At 40.4% G+C, this 22,934-nt stretch overlaps 1 protein-coding gene across 4 annotated transcripts in view; it reads right to left on the reverse strand.

Moving 5' to 3' along the window:
• The window catches only part of Cobl (cordon-bleu WH2 repeat protein), a 220,974-nt gene that overhangs the window by 113,502 nt on the left and 84,538 nt on the right, over positions 1–22,934 (reverse strand). For 2 of the 4 annotated variants that reach the window (XM_051200605.1, XM_051200603.1), the window contains exons 4-6: positions 22,503–22,731; positions 16,500–16,597; positions 13,136–13,210 (exon numbers count right to left, since the gene is read on the reverse strand). In XM_051200605.1, coding sequence (XP_051056562.1) covers positions 13,136–13,210; positions 16,500–16,597; positions 22,503–22,731 — 402 coding nt within the window. The remainder of the gene's footprint in view (positions 1–13,135; positions 13,211–16,499; positions 16,598–22,502; positions 22,732–22,934) is intronic. The other 2 variants (XM_051200606.1, XM_051200604.1) reach the window with 1 other exon arrangement.

Raw genomic sequence — 22,934 nt, forward strand, 5'->3', positions numbered from 1 at the left:
CAATGGCTGTATACATAGTTTAAGGGAGTTCATGGCTTTTTATCTACATAGTCCAAATTCCCTTCCTTACCCTAAATTTAAAAAATAAATACTCCAAGGAAGATATCTACAAAATAGCACATACTAAATAGAGTCAATACTTGATTTAATGAAATATAAGCAGACCACCACCTTCCTAGTAATATTTAAGCCAGCTATTTTATTTGTTTAGATTTTACTTGGGGCATTTATTCTGGGTCCAATTATAAAGATTTCTATGGAGAACAGCCTATATCAGTCAGGAAATTTCCAGCATTCATACTTGCTCATCTCCACATGACCAAGAAGATCCACACTACATTAAAAAAAAAAAGAGCAAGTAAGAATGAAGGAAACCTTACAACTTGCATATATACACATATGCATGCATGCATGTGTGTGCATGCACACACGCACCCACGTGTACACACACACACACACACACACACAGCTCCTAGCTCATCTAAGAAAGAAAACCATAACACTAAAAGACAACAAATATAAAAGACAATACATTTATATAAAAGACAATACATTTGACTTAGGAATTATGATTAAATATACAGTTTTACTTCAACATACTCAGATAAAAAGCTAGAATGCACACATTAACAATAAATAATGATTATTTTCAAGTAAAGAAACCAAGCAATTCCTTTCTTACACTTTTAGTTTTCATGGTTTTTCTTCCTTCCTTTGATAAAACAAAAACAACACTTCACAAAGTATCCAGGAAGTAGTTATTGTCAAAATTTACCAAATTATCTCAGCACGAAGCTCAATGACATCCCTGGTGACATATCTTTTCCTGAAAGTGTATCCTAGTTTCACCCCCAAGAGGAGACACCCAGCTCTAGGGAGGCCTTGGCAGGAAGCATCACACAGAAGTGTCTAGGTTTATCCGAGGCCAGCCTTCAAAGGAGGTATGCTTTTTAATTACAGGTGCACAGCTTCACCCACAGTGGAAAGGACTCTTAGCCAAGCTACTAGCGAGTCATTCTGACTGTGACATGAAAAGAGTTACTTGATCTTTCTCACCACACAATAGAGGTCATTCCTGGAGCAGTGAAGGGTCATATATGCATGCATGTTTCCAATAGTAGCCATTAAAAATCACCCTTGAGGTACATATGTACATCCCAGGTGCATGCTCACACATGGGCAGACACATGTATACCACGGCCAAAGTTAAGCATTTGAGGGTGAACTTCCTAGTCACAAAATAGTATGGTTGAAGAACTGGACATTTTAATTCATAGCCTTTCTTCTCTGTTTCCTTTAAACTCTTCTACACTTTAGTTGGAAGCCCAAATGTCACCTTAAGTTGGAGCTCCCTCCAGAATTCTCAGGGAATTACAGAGAAGAGTTGATCTTATATGTCCATCCCTTCCTCCTCTCTCACTGGGTGCAACCCCCATGAATGAGAAAATGGACCCCTATCATGTAGGATGGACTTCCTGCATCTGAGAACCAAACCTCAGGCCCACAGTATCAGCACGGGTTCAATCACTGTGCCAGTGAGAGTCATGCCTGTGTGCTTAGTTATTGCAGGGCAGGCTGCCTGCTCTTCTTCTTTTCCTTACTGTTTTTTTTAAATCATCACTTCCTTCAGGTATCCTCTTTCTTCCCTCCCTCCCTCCATTCTTCTCTTCTCTACCCTCTCTCCATCTCTCACCTTTCTTCCTATCAATATTAATTGGTCTGACTCCATGAATCAAGACCTAACATTAGAAATAAACTTCGGAAGAGCTGATTACTTCATATCAAGGCGATTACACTTAATGTTCTATATGCTGGAAAAGCACAGATGGCAAAAGCAAAATTTCTAACCATGAAAAATATCTATGATATAGCAGAGATGTTACCTTGATTCATCTTTAGCACAAAGTGTATTTGTATCAAAACATCACATTATACAGGAAAAGTTATATAATTTTCATTTGTCGGTCAAATAAAGAAGTACTCATTTGTTAAAACATTCAAAAATACTGATTATGGACACCTGTTAAAGAATGTTTCCAAACGGTCCTTACCCTGGGTGAAGGAGTAACGCTTCAGAGGAGTCATTATCTCAGGAAGGGGGAGTATGAGATGTTCTAGGCTTAGTAGGACAACACCATTTGCATTCCCTGTGTTTCTCAGAAATTATCAATATAAATATAATACAGTACAATATAATACAAACATAGCTAAATGTTAAGCCTGTGAGCTTGGCATGGTGGGTGGGTGGCTCTGTACCCAGCAGTTCAGTATGAATTGGGGCTAAGATGCAGAAGGACCCTCAGGTGCAGTTCGCTTGCACAGAAGGGTCCTGAGTGCAGGGGGATGCTGCATTCATCCAAGTCTCCCCAGTCATGAATCTACAGATATGATAGGAGACAAGGGCAACATGGGACTCACTTAAGATAGAAAAATTAATAAAACAGTAAAGCCTGACCAATAGAAAAGGAAATACAAAGTAAATTAAACAGCAAGGAATTCAGGAGCTTTTAAAGATGCTGGAGGGGTGGAGACATATATCACAAGACACCCGGTCTAAGGTCCTAAACACTAGAGATGATCTCATTCCAGGACTTAAAAAAAAAAAAAAAAAAAAGCAAGGGCTAGATGTTTCCATAGCTGCACTGCCTGACCTGTCTTCCCTGCTAAGTCCAGGGAGAAAGGAGACAAGAGAGCTGGCACAAGAGCCAACATCAGGCACCTTCAGGAAGAAATAACTCATTCTAGAAAAAATACATGAGATCAAAAGAATGTGCAAAGCACAGCTGGCCATGTGCCCACCACTCTACATTCTCAGGGCACAGACTGAAAATAAGCCCAGAGGGTTAGAACAAGGTAGCAAGAGGTCTGAGATAGCACAGATTCTGAGCAATGAGTAGAACAAAGACTCTACAATTATTTGTAAGGGGGAAACATAGTATAGGAAGGTTGTCTCCATACTGAGCTAGATCCAGGCACAAGCAAACGTGTACAGGAAGTTTGAGGGAGCAACACAAGAAGAGATGAGATTGAAGCCCTAGGAACATGCACCCTTCTTAGGCAGCCAGACCTCCAAGGCTCTAAGCCAAGGGGACTGCAGATAGCATCTCTCCAGCTGTTGATCGGATGTAGCAGGACCACAAACCTTCAGATTAGATAGTGGCTGTACAGACTGTGCTCTGAGTATGGAGCATCATCCTTGGCAAGATGATGGCAACAGGGCTGTGCCACAACATGATGTTCTGTGTGCTCCCTGCAGGTAGCAGATGACTTGATGGTGGGTCACAGGTAGAACAGTAAACAAAGGAGGCAAAGAATATCCTAGGTTTCTGTTTAGGAATAGAGAACACAGAGCTACCATTTCCTGGATGGAAATGATCATGAGTCCAGTGCTCTGCAAGTCACACTTTCCAAGTCCCCGAAGTAACTTAAACCAATTGACATACAGCAAAGTAGAGTCTAGTTTTGTGTCCCTCTGTTAAATAGGGAGAAGGCCAGGAGAGAACTAAGGGTGGGAGAAACAAGAGATCATGCCTTAAGGGAACAGAGAGGAAATTAGTCTTTGGGACATTTTCTATCCCCGGTATCCCTACAATATTATATTTTTGGTAGAAGCTACAATTTTGTACTTCCTAGCCACTACAATGTCCCATGTGTGGGATGGAGAGATGGGAGAGAAAGATAGAAGCTGAATGGTTTAAGCATGATGAAGAGAGGAGGATCTGAAGCGTCTGAGGTGGAGAGGAACAGCCTAAGATGAAGTCACCAGAGACCATGGTGAAGTTCTGACCAATGTTGCCCTGGGGGCCATAACTGGGTCCATGGCCATGAAGCATCAGGGGTCTGTGTCAATATCCATGACACATGTCACCAGAGGCCATGTGGATGTTCCTGGTTTTAGGCTGCTGCCTGGGGCCATGTTGATATCCAAGGGCTGCACAGAGTTGGCCCCACCCTCACTGGCTGCAGCACTAGAGGACCTGGTCCTGGCCTTGCTCCTCACCAGCTACAGCACTCTGGAGGGTGGGCAGCAAAGTAGAGCTGGCCTTGGTTGGTGTGGGTTCGTTGGCCCCGAGGGCTTGAGAACAGAAGAAATGACCCTGAACTTTGCTGCCTGGGACACTGGGTGAGTTTGCAGGGGCAGTGCTAGAGAGCTCACTCTGATGGTGAGGATGAGGGAGAATTGGCCAGCTGACCAACCCAGCCACCACCCAGACCTAGAACCTGGGCTATGAGTTGGACCACCCCAACATCCACCTCATCGGTGAACTGTTGGAGCATGTGAAAGAGTGGTTCTGTAGATTCAAATCTGCAGAATCTCCATGACACAGGGCAACTAAGGATAACTAAGAGGAGCCCCAGAGAGGGCCCAGTATTGATAGTGTAGCAGAAGCCAGAAGCCTCGAATCAGAACAATGACTCATTGCAATAAACACTAGCAAGTAAAGATGTGTGGGCTAAAGGGTATACTGTGTGACTCATTGTGTGACAATACAGCTTCTACGACTTTTTTCTTTTCAATTTAATTTAATTTTGTTTTGTGTGTGGGAGGCTGCAAATGCAGAGAGTGAATACAAAAGGACAGGAAGATGAATAGGATCATGGTGCGTGATGTGAAATCCACAATGAATCAATAAAAAAGTTTTTTAAAAAATCTATACTTCGTTCTTTTTTTTTCCACTCAGAGCTAATGACTGTCAACCAACTTTTCAGGCTCTGTTACATATTAAAAGCTAAGCATCTGCAATTGCTGGGTATGGAGTATCCCTGAAAGCCTATGACTTAGTGATTAGGACCTATTAGGAGGTGCTGGAACCTTCAAAATAGAGGCCTAGTGCAAAGAGTTTAGATCACTGAAGGAATAGACTGGATAGGGAATTTTAATCGCATCCTTGTTTTTCTTGGGTTCCAGGCCATCATGAGATGAGTGGTCTTCTCTGCCACACACTTCTCTTATATCTGCTACATTACCTAAGACCCAAAGCAACAGGTTAATCAACTATGAATTGAAACCTCTAAAATGTGATCTAGGATAAACCTTTTCTTAAATGGGGGGAGGGTAAAAAGAGAGGGGGGGACAGAGAGAAACGGTGTGTGTGTGTGTGTGTGTGTGTATACGTGTTTTGTGTGTGTGTGTGTGTTTGTGGTGTGTGTATACGTGTTTTGTGTGTGTGTGTGTGTGAGTGTGTATGTGTGGTGTATGTGTGTGTGGTGTGTGTGTGTGTGTGTGTGTGTGTGTGTGTGGTGTATGTGTGTGTGCCGTGCACATGTGCATGCATGCATGTTTATGGAGATGGCACCCATGGCTGTGCTCACAATAGGATGGGCTGGTGTTCTATTATTAAGCTACATCCCATCCCAGACTGTCTTAGATACTTTTCTTTCTAATTTAATATGCACGTATACATATGTGGGTTTGCATGCAGAGAAGACACATGGATGGTAGGTATCCTACTTTATTGTTCTCTACCTTCCTTTTTGAGACTGGGTCTCTCACTGAACTTGGAGCTCACTGAGTCCCTGGGATCCTTCTGTGTCTCCCTCTCAGTACTGGGATTACAGGCACACATTGCCACACCTTTTTCTTCTTCTTTTTTTTAAGTGGGTGCTGGCAAGTCTGAACTCAGTTTTTCATGCTTGTGTGGCAGACACTTTACCCATTAAGCCATCTCCCTAGCCTCTTCGTGAGATACTTTTCTTCAGTAACAGATGCTGATGAACACAGCATCTCTAATTGGACAATTAGCAATCTAACAAGCTCTGACATTCCGAATGTTCTGGGTGCTGACATGATGCTTCTGTTTTCCATTGTAAGCCTTTCAGATTTTGAACTTTTGAATTAAGGACTATCAGCTGGAAAACCAAACACGACTACTGCAGATGCTTCTTGTGTCAACTATGTTGGATAAGGGGCACTAATCTGAACTCTCACTCCAAATACTTCGGGAAAAAGCCACTGAAGCTTTAAATATAAATGTCTCTCTCGCAGCTCCCACACTGGCTCTAGGAAGAGCATAATGTGACTATTTTTAATATAATTTTCTCATTTACTTATTTCAGGGGTGGCACATATGTGGAGGTCACAGAATGACTTGTGACCGGCAGTCACTTCTCTCTATCATGTTGGTCCCAGGAATTGAACTCCTGTCAAGGTACTTGGCAGCCTTTATACATGCTGAGTCATCTCATCAGCACAATGTGTACATTTTTAATTGCTATTTTTCACAAGTGCAAAGAGAAAAATATTTGCTAACTCATCTCAACTGTGTATTGAGGTCCACATATCTTCAACGTATAGGAGTTCACAACTGAGTCATGGGAAAGTTCTGGTAAGAGCATGCCCTTCTGGGAATCAATATAATAACACTGATTCACTAATTCTTTTGCTAGCTTCATTATAATAACAACCACAAAACGCCCAAATGAAAACAGTTTTGGAGACAATGGTGGCCTGCATGCATGACACAGTAACAAGTGACAGATACACAAGCTTTATCAAGAAATGACCAAGAACCTGCATCACACTTCCACTCAATCAGAATCATTCAGTTCTCCTAACGATGCTGGGTGGTAGTGATTCGAAATCTACTCGACACAGGGAAAGACAGGGTTCTGAGAGGTCAGAGAACAGTAAGTGCTTCCGTCAGAATCTAAATTCAAACAGACACAACCCAGAATCATTCTCCTTTCTGTAATGCAGGTGGAAACCAGGGCCTGGTGTGCTAGGCAACGGTTTTCCACTGAGCTGGACTCCCAGCTTCCTTTAGCGGAAGTACACCCAGTTTTTTCACTATGAAGATGACAGTGCAAAATTTCAAGCATATGAGTGGTAGGGAGGGGCCAATCTTCCACACTATATGTGTGTCACACTGGCTCTACCACTGAGAAAGGTGCAAAGTGACAAGAAATCTTAGAGACTAGAAGCATTTGATGTGATTCCCAGTCTACTCATGCACATACTAGTAGCACTAATTGGACTCAGTGGATTAAAAAAAAAAAAAAAAACAACAACAACAACAAAGGGACATTAAGTTGGGGAGAGGCACATGGTGTTGTGATCTTGGAGGAATTAGAGTAGCAGAGTGGGGTTGTTATGATCAAAATATACTGTATATATGCATGAAATTCCCAAAGAATAAATAAAAATATATTTAAAAATTACCATCTGCTATTCATTTTACAATACTGAATATATAATGTAAAGATACAGACTGTACAAAATTGATTTTTAACAAAAGTTAGTTCTATCCTAAAAGCATGGAGCTCAGCCCTGAGGATATATTTTCTTATTAGCAATTTGTGAATGTTCCAGAAAGAGCCTTCTTGGGCTTTTCCAGGCTCAGGCAAGCCTGAGCTTGTGGGAACACTGACACCCTGTGGTGGAGCCAGCTCCACACACATGCTTCCTGCAGCCTCTGGGAGTTCACTGTCTAGACCAGTACCAGCTGGGAACCATGATAGGCCAGAATGCATGGGAAATATGACAGAGTTGTCCTTGTGTTCATGGACTTCTTTGTCCTAAATGGCTGGGTTTGGGGTCAAAAACTACCAAGAGCTTATGAGGGCTTTGAGTGTGAAATCCACTGCAAACCACAGCAAGAGGTTGCCTCCATCCAGGGGAGCCAAAGTCACAGTGCCAGTTTTCCCCATGACCTGAACAGGGCAAGTCAATGAACAGCCTCTAATTTTAATTGTTTTTATTAATGTTTTCATCCTTGATTTTTTTAACTTTGACTTCATAGTAACAAGACAACAGTATCAATAAGAACCTTATTAATAAATTTTAGACTGGTTCATTTATAGAAATTTTAAACCAAATGATGGGGTTTATTGAAGGTAGATTATTTCTCATGGTTAATTCTAGAAAGGTCAGTATGCCTTGCTCAGTGTACCCTCTAGAGCACATTCCCTGCTTAGGAATTTCCTGGAAAATGTAGAATTCCAAGAAAATCATTTGAAGCTATTAGAAAAGTACTGAGTATATTTAATTTGATTCAAACAACAAAGGAAGCTAAATCTTGTAATAAGGTAAACTTCTGTCTGTAGAAACTGAATTAGAAGTAGGCTATATGGACCATCTATATTGACACTGTTCTTTGTTGTCATTTGTTTGTTTCTCACAGCTTCTAAAGAAAAAAGAAATCAACCACACCTATAGCCCCTCTGATAAGGTTCCACTCAAGGAGTTCAGCATTTCTAAAGGCTTCCCAGTGGGTGGTGGTAGGTAAGCTAAGCAATGCTAACCCTTACACTGAGCTCTCCTGAAGGGCACTGCTCTACAGTTGAGGAGGTGAGAACAGACAGGTTCACCTGCTGGGCTGGAACCCAAAGCTCAGCTCCTCCCAGGTGGGTACTTGTGCTAGGTTTCATAGAGACTGACCCCCCCACACACACACACACTGGTGATCTTGAGGTAAGGTAAATGCTTGTCCTTGTCCTGAGTCTCAGAGACAGACCCTCCTCCTCCCCCTCACTCCTAAGCACTCTACTGCTGGGGCTGGGAAGGCACAGAGCAGCCCAATGGCAGAGGAGGACTCAAGAGTCACAAAGCCAGCACCACACAGCCCTGTAAAGCAATACAGTCCTGTACAGGGCCTAGAAGTAGAAGAAATGGGGAGATGGAGTGCTTGCAGTTTATCACTGGATCTATATATTGGATCTAAACAGCACAGCTAGGTGGAGGATAGCAGCCTTCAATCCTCCAAAACAGAGAACATACAAAGATTTCAAGGGCTCCCCCAGTGACCCAATTGCTGATGCAATTCGATCCTGTCTTCTGATCAGATTAAGGGTGTACCTGCAGGCTAGAAGACAATAGTGAATTGACAAGAAATGGTAGCACAGTGTTCTTAAGGAATGCTGTGTCACCTATACACTTGGCAAGGGAGAGATCATACTAAACACACACAAAGGGATTCAGCAAGTTCAACAGATTTGATGAATCATCCACCTTGGAAACCGGATTTCTCTGTCTGTAAAAAGAAGATTAATCAGACCATACAAGTAAGCTAACCACGGGGGCCAGGCAGGGCTGGGGTAGCAGCCAACATTGCCTGCAGTGACAGCCACCATTTCGTTGCATGTCATCCTGTCCTAGGACTTGAATGATTTTCAAAATCAATGGTTGACCTAGCATATCAAAGCATCATTCACAGATTTTGTTTTACATTAAAAATAATCACCACTATTTTTTCTAATGGAAAAAATATATATATCCCAGAGAACACTCGTCATCAGTAAGTAACCATCATTTCCTTTCCTTCACAATTCTGCAGTAGTCAATCATACTGAATCATAGTTGATTAACCTCTCAGTCTCCCACTGAGGGGCCTGTGGGTGTAGTACAGCTCTTGCTATTACAAATAATGTCTTAAGAAATGGCCTCCTGCGTCACCACAGACTCTGGCAATGGAGCTTTTGTGATCAATATAGATTTCTAAAAGTAGGATTTCTGATGCAAAGAATAATAAATCTACTTATAGTTTGGCTAGATAATGTCAACTGCCCCACTTAAAATGATATAGTGCCTTACATTCTGCTCAGCAACACAGAATAGCCAGCAGAAGTGATGGGAAAACCAGAAATTTTGCCATCTAATAGGTAATAACTGTAATTAGTATTTCTTATAACTAAGTTTCAACTATTTTCAGTAATTTGCATACCACAAACACCAGTTTTCTTCCTATATTGTCTATTCATCCCCATCTAAATATCAACTTAAATTTGTTTTCTCTATTTCTAAAACCCTCTCCCATTTGATATTTGGAGTTTTATAGTTTTTCTACTGTTCTCACATTCATATTTGTTGTCTCTCTCTCCCTCCTTTTCCTCCTGGGTTGCTTTCTTAGCTTTTATTCTTCATCTTGTCATACAAGATTTTTTTGCCACAGTCAAATTGTTCAAAGTTTTCATTAGCACTTCTTGAATTGGAGCCACAATAGATAATTATTCACACATGCTTTCTGCTGGTCACATGTCTATTTTCAATACACACATGTAGATTTCTCATTTTTGCAATTGTTATGGTGTATGCCTAAAACATGTACAAGTTTTACTTTTCTTCATGGTCATTCCCAACCCCACTTATTATTGTTCACTAGCCTCTGCTGTTGAGTGGTGACAGTACTCTAGTCCATATTGCCTGTGTAATTGGCTGGAAGTTTTCCTATTGTATCACCATACATACTACTTGCTACAGTTTTCTTCAATGCTTCAAACTTTACTTGAAAAAATCATAAGGCTTTCCATCTCTCAGGCTTTTCATGTTTTCCTGGCTATTCTTGTTTCTTAATTTTTCCAACTAAACTTTGTAATAACTTAGCTGGTTCTGATACAAACCGTAACTGCAACAATTGTACTGAGTCAACCTGTCTAAGAGTATGGCCCCTGTTGCCATATAAACAGTTCTATTGTTACATATATTGGTAGGATCTTAAATTTTTTTCAAAAATGCTTTAGGTATTTAATATGAAGTTTTTTTCTATCATCTATGAATCACCCATCTATCATTTATCTACTAATCCACCTTTCTATTCAGTCAGTCAGCCAGCCAGCCACGGGCATCATTGGGTATGTTCTTATGTTCCTAAGCACACCAAGATGGCTCACCCAAATTAGTAATGCTTACTACAAAATTAAGCTACCATTCATTAGTGTAGAAAGAGTTACTACTTGGTTATGTAATAGCCTCAAAAATGCGAGCTGCCAAGCCCTTGGATATAATAGATTCGCCACTCAGACATAAGCAGTTTGTTTATTGAGTGTGTGAAATATTAGAAGACATTTTTTCCAACATCTCCTAGATAAAACAGGCTGATGAAAGACAAGCCCAGAAGACCAGTGAGTTTATAGCCATCAAAAGTCATCCTTTGTTGATTTAAGCCTGCTTAATAGCAAAACAAACACAACGCCTGGCTGATGTGATTAATTCAGATAGGAACTTACTTAAGATTACAATAGTAGAGGGTTCCTTAAAATCATTACATACTTCTATTCAGGCTGGGGTGATTTGTATGGGAACAAGGAATGAACAAGTATGTGTCCCTGTTCACTCCGGCTTAGGGGAGCTTCTGGGGTTGCACTAAATCCTCAAAACTGCAAACATTCTTACTAGCCAAAAAAGAAGTGGGTACAATAAAGGCGGAAGTCTGGTTTCCACAGTGCATTAATAGGAGGCCATTGAAAGGAGGAAACACTTAAGTTCAGAGCATTAAACTTGCGTTTTCAAGTGCATACAGAGAATCAGTACAGCTCAACACAGCTGTGGGTAGGAGTAGACGTGACATAATTACCTCAGGCACATATTTATTTATTTTCTTGAATTTAAAAATGTAATCAGACTTTTGTAACTAAGGTAGTCTTTTTATTAGGCTAACAGTGGGGGCTTGTTGTACCACTTTACTTAGATAATAGGCATTTCCCATTTCTGAATGAGCTAACTCTCACTAACCCCAGTCCTTGAAATAAAATAAGCCCAGGAGTGTTCTCAAATGAAATTTCACATTCTCAACAACAATAATAATATATGTGCACTTCATTAAGAATTTGCAAAAAATTAGTAGAAAGTATGACTATTACAAAGACTTCAAGTCTCACAAACGTAAGGTTTAGAAGCCATCCATTGACAAAAGAACGGTGAGTATGATGAGCACTGGACAAATCCTGCCATAGATTTTATTCCTTTTTCATTTCCCAGAAATCACCAGTTCCAGTATGACTGCAAATCTGACAGCTCCCAAGTTTTGGCCATGAACAAATTTGGAAGATAATTCGTTTATTTTTGATCATAGGTCACTGTGATTTGGGGTGTGCTGCATGGAAAGACATCAAAGAAGTTAAAGGTGCCGATGTGACAGTTATCCCCTGCTTACAGACTCTTCATAGAAAATGTTCCTCAGTTTGAGTCAGTAAATGTGTAAAGATGTGCTAAATTAATTCCAAGTCTATTCTGTGGAATAGGTGACAGACGCTTCACCTTTCATTTTATTAAGAAATATCTCTGTAAGAAAAAATGTACTTCTCATGTTTAATGACGATATTAACAAATATAATGTCATATTACCTTGGAGTGGTTATAAAAAACTTAACCTATAAAAATGTTTTCTAATTTATAGCTATATAGCCACAGAAATAAAACAAATCTTAGATGGATATTTCTATACCAGACTTTAATTATTCAAATTGTTATTAAATATTTTAAAGTATAAAACACACGATGGATTGAAGAAAATTTGACATGGTGACTGATGTGAGGCTAAGAGTGACCACATAAAATTATTACTGATATGGAAGGTTTGTGTGTGCATATACGTATGCGTATGCATGTATGCATGTTTGTGCCCATATGTATGCATGAGTATTTGTGTATGCATGTATGTGTGTGTGCCTGTATGTACACATATGTGCATGTATGTATGTATGTATGTACATATACATGTGTGTGGAGGACAATGAATACTGAGCACAAGCCAGAGCAGCACACTGGCTGTCCTGCTCGGTCACCTTATTCCTTTGAAACAGTATCCCTCACTAAATCTGGAAACTGCCATTTCTGTTAGACAATCTACTCACGTCTAGCCTCCAATCTGGTGTTACAGGCACACACCTGGCTTTATATGTGGGTGCCAGGAACTAAGCCATCTTCCTATGCCCTGTCTAGATAAATTTTAGAGGTAAATGTCAGACCTTTACTAAAAATATTCAAACTATAAGTACTTATATGTTGAAATGAATTACACTGTTTCAGGTACTTAAAAATTATAAGGAAACTTTCTAGATGCCGATTTTTAAATGTCAGTAAAATGGAGTTTGAAGAGATTCCTGGGACAAAATTCAGTTACAGACCTTAATAAATGTTAGCTCTGGGTGGCCAGTGGCTATAAATTATCAGTTTACTCCTGGTAGGATGTGAAGGTGGAAATTCATCTAATCTAATGCAGGGTTCTCCTGCCTGAGCTTAGTGGTATAGAGAAAAGCAGAAGCCAAAATACTGAACATTGTCCAAATAAGTATGGGCAACCATATAAAGCCACTACAGAAACCAGGCAGAGGAATGATCTGAAGCCAGTCATCAGTTTTGTTACGTGCAGTGAGAAGTTCTACCTGGCTAGTAAAAGCACCCACTGGATTAAGTACTCACGTTCAAGTCCCCTCCAGACGATGACTTCAAGGGGTCCTCATCACTATCTGCACCCGACTGTCCAAGATGCTCAGCCTAGAACACAGACATGCACCCCACCATCAACTCCAAGAGAAAATAAGCTTCAATAAGAGCAGGGATCCTTAGCAGCTACTAAGGGAAAAAAACATCAGCATTGCATAGCATGAGCAAACTTCCCAACATGAGCACACGGCCCACCGTCCTTCTTCTACCTTGTGAAATGGAAAAGCTCCCAAGCAAAGCACTCCATTCCAAAACCACACTGCCGAATCCACAATTCATGGGAAGAAACTTGCTTTTGCCCTTTTCTCCTTCCCCAATGCATTTCTTTAATTTAGAAAATATTTAATTTAAAAATAATAGGGGCTGTGAACTGACAAATTAGCTCAGCAAATCAACTGATTAACTAGGTCTTGATTTCAAAGTTTTAATCTCTGCATAATTAATGTACTGAGTGTACACAAAAACCATTTACCAAACAGCTGACTCCCTTTCTATCCATAAAAGCAATAATAAATCATCAGCCACTTGATCAGGTAGGGAGTACTAATTGCAAAATTCAATTCCCTGGCCTCCTAATGAGGATCTGGGGATGTGACCCAAGAATTCACACTTTCAATTCGATCTTCAGATGACACTGGGTATGTTTTGAAAACAACTGGTTTAAGAGAACAAATGATGTCCAAAGTGATATAAAATTGGCATGCATTAAAAATTAAAATATAAAAATTTCCTTCACTTACTTGAGCCAAAATTATGTTCCTCTAAGGCATATACTTTATTGACATTCTATAGACATACCATTCACTCACCTATATACACCTATGCATATTCTTCCTTAACAACAATATACTAGAATACAACTTCAGTCTGAATGCTTCTGTGAGTCCCCATTCTCAGATTTTACTCTATACTGAAGCATGTATAATGCCTATATGTTGTCATCACATCACAGTATTTGAAGAATCATTTTAAAATTACTTATTCCAAATTTCCAAATGCTTTTTATAGATAAGGAAATTGAAAGTTTTGATAAGCATTGTGCAATGTAAATGAGTTATTAACATAAAGGACTTAGAAAGTTGTCAATTCTAGTGTTTATTAATACTATAGCTGATTAAATTAGAAAGACATGAGCTGCTTGACCATACTGACCTGTATAATGCAATGATAATTCTTGTCTCCTAGGTCTTTAGGGACACTAGTTAAGGATGTATTTAGCATGTAAAAACCTCCAACGATAACAAGGAGAGAGGCAAAGAGCTAGGAAGTGTATGCATAAAACACACATACACACGCAGAGAGAGAGAGAGAGAGAGAGAGAGAGAGAGAGAGAGAGAGAGAGAGAGAGAGGATGGGGTAACCCAGTAAGATAATGCTGAATAAGTGAATGTGTCTAGAGAAAACTACATTTAAATAAGGCAGTAATAAATGAAAGGTCGGGTATATAAAAAGGAAGAAATGACCCTAGATATCCAAGACGGAAAAGATGTGGTACCACATAAGGGAAGGCTCTTAAAAGGAACAGAGCAGAGTATACCACCTAATTAATTCTTTCACTAACCATCAAGGAGTCCTGGTGTCTGTACCTTAATAATTATCAAAGTTTATATGGTTGTCTATAAAACTCAAGCTTTGATAGCTGCCTTATTGGCTAACCCAAATGTACTTCTTCCCCTATATTTTGCTTCATCATCTGGGGGTTTGCCTCACAGAATGAGGGAGTTGCAGAATCAGCTAGATCTAGGGTGAGGAATGGGGGATGGAGTTTTATTATGAACTGGTGACCAGGGACCCAGCAGAAAACACAGTCCTAGCAAGTTCATCTAAACAATACCAGGAATAAAAACACAATAATTAAGAGCCCTACATAATTTTGATTGCTTAATTTCATTTATACTAGGCATGAGAGGAAAAGAGGCCAGGAAAGGAAGGGGAAGAAAGAGAGGAGGGGAGGGAACTACCCAAGGCTAAGAAAAGATCTCACAAATGAGATTTATCCTAAGCACAAATTCCCAAAGAACATAGAAAAACATGGATAATAGCACAAGATATATAATTATATACTTCATCATTCACAAATAAGAATGCGAAAAACCAGCACAAGGTTTCAGGAGGAAGGATGAATAGACTGCGCAATCTCTGAAAATATGAGGGTTTTGCTGTTAAAAGTATGATGTTCTATGCAACTTATGTCTAGTGGAAGGTACTGGTTGCTTCCACAGCTGGACAGACCCCGGCATCATTCAGGGACACTGGGAAAAGCACATTATGTCTCTAAGCTTTAGTACCATCACCACGAGCACAGGCAGAATCATAACACTAGGGTTGTAGGCTGCAGAAGGAAAGAGAAGGAGATGTCTACAAGGCACACAGGTCTACAAAGTAGAGCTGAAAGGGCTTTCTCACCTCCTATAATGCCCACTGTCCCAACTGAGAGTGCTATTTATGTCAATTACTTAGTCATTTCTTTAAAAAGGAAACTGTGTGTGTATGGTACATACATGTTTTACACACACATGTGCCTGGTTTTCTACAAGGAGCTAGGAACCCAAACTCAGGTCTTCATGCTTGCACAGAAGTGTGCTTACCCATTAAGCCATGGCTTTACTCTCAACTTTGTATTTTTGAGCCATAATTATTAGCAAGGAACAGACATTACATGTTAATAAAATACACTTATTAAAAGAATAGAATAGCATTAGTGTTTTCATTGCCAGATAGCTAGCAGGTAGTTTTGATTTTGAGGCTTTTGTAACTGAGTAGTAAAAACAAACAAACAAACAAAAAGCCCTTCATTTTAACTCTCTGTAGTAAGACTTTAAATTATTGTACAACATTACATCTATAATATGAATACAAAGACATTTAACAAAGAGTAACAAGACCAAAAGCAATGAATTTATAGTGTTCTATAACACTTAAAAACTATAGAAAAAGGGCCAGTTCTAGACAGATACAAGTGGCCTGAGTGCAGCCCTTCCCAGCTTCCCACTTTAAGCTGGAAAACTGCAATTATTTGCAGGGACACTGACCAGGTACTTAAACTTAATAATGCAAGATTCACTCAGTCATATACCCAACAACTGTGTGCCTGGTCTTGCAGCATGCCATGTGAGTGTGGGCACCCAGCAGGGTGTGTCTCACTTTGGCCTGGGGAGTTGAGAGGCTTGCCACTCTACCAACAGGTGAACACCTTCCTCTTAAGTAAGTGCCTGGAGCATCAGGTGAAGATTCTGTATTTATGAAATGAATTATTCAGAAAAATCCCAAGAGAGGTTCAGTAGAAATATTAAGGGAAACACTCTTATACCCACAGAGTCACATGCATACGGTGAGTTACCTTACTGTTGCTCCTTTTATTAACTTTGAAAAATCCCAGAAATCTTTTCTTCTCTTTATCTGTCTCATCATTGCCAAGTGATGATTTCCTGAACGTTTCTGGAGGGGGAAAAAAAAGGTTGTATTGTTCAGCATTTGAAACACGAGATTAAGCACTTCACTTGTTAAAACCTTCACAGAATCCTTTAAGCTGTTAGTTCTAAGAAAATCATCACGATTTCACTCAAAGCCCTCTGGCCCACAGGAAATCCCAGGAAGTTCTTACACAGGTTTTTAGTGACTAAGGCAGCATTTACTCTGAGAGTGGCTTTGTCCTTGTGGAAGATGAAAAGAAGCAAATCAATGGGAGTTCAATGGTGACGCTTTTCAAGAGAAGGCTAATACAAACTGTGTCATTTTACATTTGCTAGTGGCTGCATTACAAGTGAAATAGGTGAGGTTAACTTTAGTAATAATTTATCTAGTCAAAAATAATTAAAATATTCTAATTTTACCATGGTTAATATGAATGTGACTGATCTTTCCCACCTGCTTTGGTACTGAGTCTGCAAATGCAGTGTTTACCCAAGGCTGTCATTATTTCTCCATTTGAACTGACTACTGAGAGCAAGGGATGGCCTGTTGCTGCTCAATCAAATAGTGTTTCTGGAAGAACTGTGGCATGTAAAAAAAAAAAAAAAAAACAAAAACAACAACAACAACAAAAAAAAAACAGTCTGCCTTATGGGCTCTAAGTAAAATTAGAAAATGCTAAATAAATCATAACCTCCCTACCCCCTGTTCTTTCCTAGAACATGGAAGAACAGTGGATGAGATTTGGGTACTATTTAAGCCAGATCTCTAGGGATACTGATCATCATTTTTCCCAGTAGTCTTTCTTCTAGATTTAATTAAAATTCTGATTTATTTTATTTTAAAGATATGACTATTTCCCTACAGTTTATGCCTAGTGCCCACAAAGTCCCAACGTGGACATTAAGTCCACTGCAACTGGAGTTACAGATATTTGAGAGCAACCATAGAAGTTCTAGACACCAAACTCAGGTCCTCTGAAAGAGCAATAAGTGAAATCTTTTCTTCGGTTGCAGAATATTTCCTTTTAAAAATTACATTCTATTCGCCTATTCTGGGCTTTTACTATTCATTCACCCTGCTCTTCTCTTTCAACACATAAAGATATGACGGAGTTGGGCAAATAAAACCCAAAACAAAACAGGTGTTTGTAAAGGGTACAAAGACCAACTTTCACAGATTCAACTGCAGGCCAGCCAGACCTGGAGACCATTGGTGGAAATACTTCCTTGTGGAACTGGACAAAGTGCCATGAGTATATCGACCCAAATACAGTGAACATCCATTAATGCTTGTGCCTAATAATCTGTAGTTTCATTATATAAATTAAAGAAGAACATAAAAGTCAATGCATTTTTAAAAATTGTGAGGAAAGAATACTGTCTATTCAACAAAGCCAACCCCAAGCCCAGTGGTTCTTAAACCATCCTGCAGGAAGCAAGGCCTTTGTCCTGTTTGGACAGGCCAGGGCACTTAATGACATGCAAAGGGCTTAGCTAAGGAGATTAGTGGCTTCTGCATCAGACAGCAACCAAGCCAGAGGACTTGCTCACATGATGCGATTGTGCAGACACACATGCATAATTATAATTATAAGTTAGTCACATCAAAACCCTCACTCAGTGTAAAACTAGGAAGAATAAAATATATTCAAGCTATAGCATGCATTAAAATGTGTATTTCTAGTTTATACTGGTTTTACAATTGAATGGTATATGACAAGGGTATATTAAAACTGATAACACTGTAGAACCCTATAGACAAGAAAAAATATGTTGCTATCACACAGGTCAAACTATAGTACCCATAAAAATGAGTGAAACAGAAAACTGAAAAAAGCTAAATCTTTTGTTTCTCTCCCTGAATAGAAAGTGACTGGTCACAGGACTAAGGGAACCCCAAGAAGAAGGGTTATGTATGACTCTGGCATCAGAACCGTAGTGTCTGGAGAGGTGGCCTCTCATGGCAATGTCTAACAACTCTATGGTATAGTAGAGCCTCAGACTGATGGCATATTTCTAAAGGTTTTGCCTATGGATCAGTAAGAGGTTCCTGATGCTAGACAAACACCATAAAGGGTGGAAGCAGAGCAACAGAGATCTCTACATTGACATCGGGCAAAGTCTCTGTCGACAGCTTGCTGTCTCACCAGGGCAGTGAGCTGTGGACACACAGATTTCCCTGAAGACCATGTGCTTTATGACCTGGAAACATGGCTCCAATTGGAGGATCATACATGTGAGCATCACACTTATTTTCAAGGCTCACATTTCATCTCCAAGAAAGCAATTTCTATTCAAACACATCAAAGTGATGGAGACAATGATAAAAGGTGAGTTGAGTGGCACCAGAGGAGGAAAAAGTGGAAATATCACTGAATCTATCCCAGAGCACCTGCTTGTCTAGATGGGAAAAGGGGAAACGTGGCATGGCCGTTCCATGACCAGAAAAACGTCACAGAACAAGCCCTTGGAAGAGAGAATGGATGGGAGTTCCCACATGGTCCGCATGGGCATTCTCATCATAGCCTGTCTCTAAGGTGCAGACATAAGGCAGTAAAGGAAGATGCAGTCAGTTTACCTCTCCCCAGCCCCAGTCTGACCAAACCCCCATGCAGAATTTCCCACAATAGCTAAAGCCTTCATGTGTCATGAGCACCCTGTTCAGAACAATGGGACTCCTTAGGGAATGCTTGTGTGTGAAATTGTTGATGAGGTAGGTTAGCTAGGGGCTGGCAAGCAGGACACTCAGCCTCAGCACTCAGAATCTCCATCACATCATTGGGCTCCACATAAATACCACATTTTCTTTAGTTAAATATTTTTAATTAAATTGGCATTTATTATACTATAATAAATAAAAAAATTAGATAAACTTCCTGCTGAATACAGAAACTCATCAGAATATTACCTTTTTAGTATATATGTTCATGTGGGTATGTGTTTATTCTAAATGGCTCATTAAATCTGTAAGTCAGATGTATTTATGTTTGTGTGTATATGCTTATGTAAATATGTACAAATACATGAATATAAATATGTGAACTTCCCTCTTCATATGTATGTGTGTATACATTTATATACACAGAGACTTTCTAAATAAGTACCAAATTTGAGTTAACCCTTTGTATGCCTATATTACTATCATACATAGGGTTCATTTCAGCCCCCAGGTGGCGCATATTCTACAGCATACAGGATAGATCTAGGCAGGAAACACAAAAGTAAGAACAACAGGCAAGTCGAAGCAAAGGACCATGGTGTTATTTCAGTACATATCACGTTCCCCTGCCGTCCTGAGCCATAGACTTTCTTATTTTCAATGGATTAAAGCCACACAGCAAATTCTCACATGGATACATTCTTGTCTAGAACAACTGGGGAACAAAAAGCTTAAACCGTAACCTTGTGTCAACCCAGCAAGCCCCCTCCCTTCCCCGAGGTGCCTCAAGCCAAACTCAGTTCCCTTGGGGTCTGACATATATATCACCTCCGTGCACCCTCCCCTCTGGAGCCATGCAGAGTGCAGCCTGTGGGCTCACTGTACCTTGACAGCTCAGGGAAGGCTCGGACTGTGTTTTGGTCAGAAGAACTGGAAAAGGCAGGCAATGAGAGAATGAGAACAGCTTGGAGGTCTGCAGCAGCCCAGACCAAAGCTCTTACTAAGCCCTCAAGTCTCAAATGTGGGTTACAGCACTCACAAAAGTGACAAAGGCATACACAGATTTGGCCTGTTTGTCCAAGCCTGCAGTCCTCGCCCAAGCACAGGCTGCTAGGCCTGCTGTGAGCACAGGGGGCAGCAGAGCCTTGGGATTCTTTAAGCATGTATCAAGAGTTCAGAGAGCTGAGGCGTTGGCCAGCAGCACTAACCTCTTGCTGCTGCTGTTTCCCCTCCCCCTAGCAGCCGCAGGACTGGGAAAAAGAACTTTACCACCTCCCCACACTCTTGCCAAGGCACCCCTGCCCAGATCCTAGCAGCCCCGATTTTCAGCTTCAAAAGAGAGAAGGGTCCTCAAGGACACCCTCTGGGAAATGCTCCTTTCTTCTTAGATGTTTGGTGGTTAGCAGGATGAGATGAAGGCATGTGGCAGGATGGTAACCACAGACATCAAAAGAGGCATGGTCCTGGTGAAAGGCTGGGAGGTCTCCCCACCACAGGGTTGGGAGATAGATTGTCATGGCAGGGAGTGGGATAATCTGGGTCTTCGGTGTTCCAGTCAAGAGAAGAAATACTAATTGGCTGCATTTCATGTTCTGAAGCTCCCTATGCTTGCAGATTGCAAGAGCTGTGCTCAGTATCCAGTTCCTGTTGAAGGCTTCGGCTTCCATGTCTCAGATTCCTATGAGCAGTGGGGCTTCTGCTTAACAGAGAAACAGGCTCATATGACTCCTCCAGGAAGCAGTGTGGCATCTGCTCTTTAAGGTATGTCCAAGTGTGAGTGTATAACAGAAGCCTAGGTGTGCAAGCCTCTTAGATTCCTAAACAAAGGACACTTCTTTTTCCTCCCTCCCTTCCTTCCTTCCTTCCTTCCTTCCTTCCTTCCTTCCTTCCTTCCTTTCTGTCTTCCTTCCTTCATTCCTTCCCTCTTTTCTTTTTTGGGGGAGATTTTCTTTTCATTTTGTATTACAAAAGAAGACCCCCCCAAAAAAATACATCCCACAATCCAAGTTTAAATGTAACCAAACAAATGTACCCTCGGCAACTGAATCTGTGCTGCCAGTGGGAGCAATACTGTCTGTGATTTAAAAAGATACTGGTTGGGAGATCGTGAGGTCTTGAGTTCAATTACAAGTACCACAAACATCAACAGCAATAAAGTTGACTGGATAGGATGTTCTAAGCCTCACAGCATGTTTTCCAGGAGACCAACTATTCCTTATGCTACCTGGAACTAAAACCCTCTCTTCCGTGTCAAATGGGAGGATGAACCCAGAATCCCCAGAGATGGGTGAATTAAGACGAGCCAAAGTATGGACTAGATCCACAGAAGACACTATGACCACCATTTTCACAATATATTTGCTAATAATGAAAAACATATTTTTACTAGGATGAATTATCTTCAAAGCTGTATTTTAAAGGCTATAGTATAACAGACCAACTGCATATTTTTAAAGTTCAGTCTTCTGGAGAATAAATAACACGGGCAGCAGTAGTGTTATTTGGACCCATTTTGTGAGGGTCCCCTGCAGATAATCGTAGCTGCTCTGACTTCATGATGGCAGCAGTTATGTCCAAGAGAAGAGTTTCACAGCACACTTGAAAGTTTATCTTAAAACTACAATGCCAAGGATGATAAATTAAGCTTTTGCCTGACAGTTATTTAACTAAACTTTAAACCATTATGTCAATTGGAAATATCTGAATACATAATAATATATTTCTCTGAACCAACATTATTCAGGGGCTGCCACTCATCTATGGCACCAATCTATGCCTCATTCCCACATAGGTGCAGCATGGGCAATAAACTAGTGTAAAACTTGTCTTCAGGACTGATCACAGGAAGCAGAATTGGTCAATTTTAGAAGACAGTCCATGTTTTCTGGCAAGTGATCTTAGATACAAGCAGCAACCAAAGCCTGGGAGCAATGACAACTGAACAAAAACTCAAGCAATTTATAAGTGGTCTCTGAGCAGGAATAGCAAGAGTCGCAATCTCTCCTCACCATTTCTTTTTATTTGACAGAAGACCAAAGCCATTTGCAGAAGTGGGAGTAGGGAGGCATACTTAGCATCATAGGATATGACAACAAGCCAAATTCTTCTTTTGTCTTCTTCACCATTGGACAAAAACTGAGTGCCCAAAGCTTCACATACCCATTCTTAGTTAGTGTTACTGAGAGCTTCAAGGAGAGAATATAGATTTTGTGTGCAAACCTCATGTCCGAGTCACTATGCATCAGGGTATTTACAGCATGGTGAGCCTCACCTCTTCTATTGTCCCACGCATAGAGTTCCTTTATCCCTAATTCATTCAGGGACTTGGACAGCTCCAGTTCCTCCCCGGCAATATTGTCCCTGAGCAGAACCACATGATCTGGGCTGACTTCACATTTTGCACAGATGACTGGCAGAATATTCTGCAGCGGCACTTCGGGGCTCACACGCACGACAGCTTTCTGTGTTCTTAGGTAATTCACTACCAGACGCACAGATTTCTGCAAGAACACAGCAGACATAAGAATTCTATGAACCATTTTCCTATAATTGCTTTAATTTCTGTTTTAATTCTAGAATTGAGTATGGCAGTATTTTTCCAGCCCCTGGTCATCCTTCCACAAAGTTGGTGGGTCCAGGAGAAAAAAATAACATAATGAATACTGAAAAATAAATTTACATAAAATATTAGATGCTCCTTAGG

Source organism: Phodopus roborovskii, unplaced genomic scaffold (genome assembly GCF_943737965.1).
Source record: "Phodopus roborovskii unplaced genomic scaffold, PHOROB, whole genome shotgun sequence".
Taxonomy (NCBI): domain Eukaryota; kingdom Metazoa; phylum Chordata; class Mammalia; order Rodentia; family Cricetidae; genus Phodopus; species Phodopus roborovskii.